Source organism: Phacochoerus africanus, chromosome 4 (assembly GCF_016906955.1).
Source record: "Phacochoerus africanus isolate WHEZ1 chromosome 4, ROS_Pafr_v1, whole genome shotgun sequence".
In the NCBI taxonomy this organism is placed as follows: domain Eukaryota; kingdom Metazoa; phylum Chordata; class Mammalia; order Artiodactyla; family Suidae; genus Phacochoerus; species Phacochoerus africanus.
Window position 1 is genome coordinate 56924531 of NC_062547.1, and position 3814 is coordinate 56928344.

At 32.4% G+C, this 3814-nt stretch overlaps 1 protein-coding gene across 1 annotated transcript; it reads right to left on the reverse strand.

Annotated features, from left to right (window-relative positions):
- Nucleotides 1-312: 312 nt before the first annotated feature.
- On the reverse strand, nt 313-1277 carry LOC125124571 (olfactory receptor 2AK2-like). The gene is given in 2 exon segments (XM_047774638.1): nt 313-1025; nt 1028-1277. Coding segments are annotated over 2 exon segments (963 nt in total).
- Between the last annotated feature and the right edge of the window lie 2537 nt (nt 1278-3814).

Consider the following 3814-nt stretch of genomic DNA (forward strand, 5'->3'; position numbering starts at 1 on the left):
TGTTTTATGTAAAGGGTCTATGAGAAACATCATAAGTTCTTTCACCACAAGGTAATTATCTGACATGACATAGGTGTTAGCTAATGCTATGATTGTAATCATATTGTGATATATAAATGTATTTAATCAATACATTCTATACAAATTTGTAAATTGTTATGTGTTGACTATATCACAATAAAATATTTTTAAAAGACCATTATTTCATTATTTAATATGTGTTTCTTGGAATATTTATATTTCCACACAATATTTTTGAAGTTTACATATTCCCAAATAATATTATACACACAGTTTTTATATTGTTCCTTCTCAATCTGTAAAATTTCCAACAGTCATTTTTCTGTACAAATGTACATGGTTCCATAGTCTCCTCATGGCCCCCATTACTTCTTTATTCCTCAGGCTGTAGATAAAGGGATTAAGAAGAGGTGTGATAATGGTGTAAAACACTGCCACCACCTTATCCTCTTCAGGGGAATGCAAGGTGTGTGGCCTTGTATAAGTGGAGAGAGTGGTCACATAGAATAGGCTTGCCACAATCAGGTGAGAGGAACAAGTAGAGATAGCTTTGGTTTGTCCTTTTCCTGAACTCTTCCGGAACACCACAGTAAGCACATAGGCATAGGAAGTGAGAATGGCCATGAATGGTAACAAAAAAATTATAATGCCACTCAGGAGAACTGTATATTCATACTGGGAAGTGTCCTGACACACCAATGGAACCAGAGTTGGAATTTCACAGAAGAAGTGGTTAATGACTCGATATCCACAGAAGTGAAGTTGAAATATATGTGCTGTATGTATTAAAGAATTCAGAGAACTACTGGTCCATACACATGTGACCATGAACCAACAGTGCTTTTTGCTCATGAGTAAAGGGTAACGTAAAGGATGACAGATGGCTACATAGCGATCATATGACATGAAACCAAGAAGAAGAGCTTCAGTTCCACCAAGGACCAAGAACAAAAATGTTTGAATCTCACAGCCTAAAAAAGTAATGGTCTTATTATTGGACAGAAGTTAATTGCCATCTTTGGCACAGTAGTAGAGATATACATCATGTCAATGAAAGAGAGTTGACTGAGTAGAAAGTACATTGGACTGTGAAGTCTGGTATCCAATTGAATAAGGAGAATCAGTATAATGTTACCCATCAGAGCTACTAGAAATAAGATTGCAATGACAACAAAGAGAAAAGAGTCCATTGGACCATATTGGAAAAGACCAAGAAGTATAAAATCTGTCCCAACAGTTTGATTTCCTGTTTTCATGGCTTCAAGAAAAATATCAAATTGGTGATATTTGAGTACTCTGTGTAACAATACTGACTGCCCTTTAAGAGAAAAAGGTGATGATTATTAAACACAAGAAAATTTTCTTGAATCACCTTGGGTGACTATATCTCTTTCTGTTTCAACACAAGTCTGTATCTATTGAATTTGACAAATTGTAAAATAAAACTAAAATATTTTACTGAGTGTAGAATTGAATATAATTTGAAAATCAAAATAAAATAGACATTGAAATTACTTGTATACAAACTATTTTCCTCTTTTGTAAATATCTCTAAATGATATATTAGAGATGTGTTCTCTTGTTACAAGAATAGTCTTCACACAAAGATAAAATGATCAGGATAGATTTGGCTAAACATATAATTTAAAAATATTTACTGCATTTCTACATTTTGAATTTATATGGGATATTAATTAATATAAAAGTATAATACACTTACCATGTTTATTAATTATTACTTATTTTCCCTGTATTGTAGGAGTTTAATTAATTGAGCAAAAAATGCTTCATTTTTAAAAACTTGAGAATGAATTACTAAAATATAAACTTAGGACTTAAAAAGTATCATGTTCAAAATGGTTAATTTAAAGGTAACAAATATAATTTTTCTTTTATTTTCTGACACAACCTGGTCTTTATATATTTTCAGAGCAAATAATGTCTTCCTAAATAGAGGCCTCTTGTTCTAAAAATATTTAAAAGTATCAAACAGTATTAAGTCTTTTCAGCATTTATTATATTTCTCTATTGTGGGCACAGAACACATATAACTTCTGAAACTCTAAATATGAACCAAACTGATTTTCTTCATCAAAAGTTTACATGACTATATAATATTGCTAGGCATTCTACATACCAGAAAGGGAGGGATTAGGCAAAGTAAGTAGACTGGAAAATGTATTAAAAATAGTCTGCTATACCAGGGTATTTTGATAAAATAGTTTAATAAAGGTTAATAAGTGAGAATCTGTAACACAAATTGAGAAAAGTTTGGAAGAACTTGTGAATATGTCATCATGAATACAAGAATTCATGTACATCTTCTTTACAATTTCTTAAATTATCATGAAATATAATCTGAACACAAAAATAAAAACATACAATAATAATAATAACCTAAAAGAGAAATAATAAAATATCCCAGATTTATCTGGAAATTATCTACATGTATAAGACTGTATTTGAACATAACATAAAATACCTCCCAAGATCAATAGAAAAATCCAGAATAAGAGGGAAGTATATGTTTAGGAAGCACCTGGCTCCACACTGAAAATTTGATAGTACAATCTGAATATGCCAAATGGAATAGCTGGATAGAAAATAAAAATTTGTTTCCTTAAAAAAGACACATGAACCTGCATGTTCATTACAGCACTATTCACAATAGCCAAGACATGGAAAAAAACCCAAATGGCCATCAATAGATGATCAGATTAGAAAGAGGTGGTATATATACACAATAGAATACTACTCAGCCATAAAAAATACAATTTGCAGCAACATGAATGGAACTAGACACTCTCATCCTAAGTGAAGTCAGTCAGAAAGAGAAAGACAAATAACATATGATATCACTTATATCTGGAATGTTAATATAGGGTACAAATGAACCTTTCCACAGAAAAGAAAAGCATGGACTTACAGAATAGACTTGTGGTTGCCAAGAGGGAGGGGGAGGTAGTGGGGTGGTTGGGGAGCTTGGGGTTAATAGATACAAACTATTGCCTTTGGAATGGATTAGCAATGAGATCCTGCTGTGTAGCACTGGGAACTATGTTTAGTCACTTACGATGGAGCATGATAATGTACAAAAATAGTATATGTACATGTATGTATAACTAGGTCACCATGCTCTACAGTAGAAAAAAATTCATATTGGGAAAATAACTATTAAAATTAATAATAAAAAAATGAAAAAAATTCCCACGGGAGTGCCCATTGTGGCTCATCTTGTTAAGAATCCCACATAGTGTCCGTGAGGATGCAGGTTCAGTCCTTGGCCTAGTTCAGTGGGTTAAGGATCTGGCATTGTCACAGCTGTGGCATAGATCACAAATATGGCTCAGGTTATGCATTGCTGTGACTGTGGCATAGGCCAGCAGCTGCACCTCCTATTTCACCCCTAGCCTGGGAACTTCCACATGCTACAGAAATAAAAAAGAACAAAGTATGAAAAAGAAAGAAAAAGGAAATCCCCATGAAGTTCTTCTCCTAAGTAGTAGAATTCCAGAGACCCATAAAATTACTCGATCAAAATGAATGCTTTTCAACATTCTCCTTCTCTCTCAGAATCCAAACTGTTTTACTTTGATCTTGGGTGCATTTTTTAATATTGACAGGAAGATTTTTAATTTGAATTATGTATGAAAGAAATGACAGTAAAAAGCTATCATTTCTCAATCAAGATAGGGACTGAGAAAACAGGTTAATTCAAATTTGGAAGTGTTAGATAAAGTCTCATTATAAAATATATATAAAACATAAAATGTATATAAAACAAAGATAACAA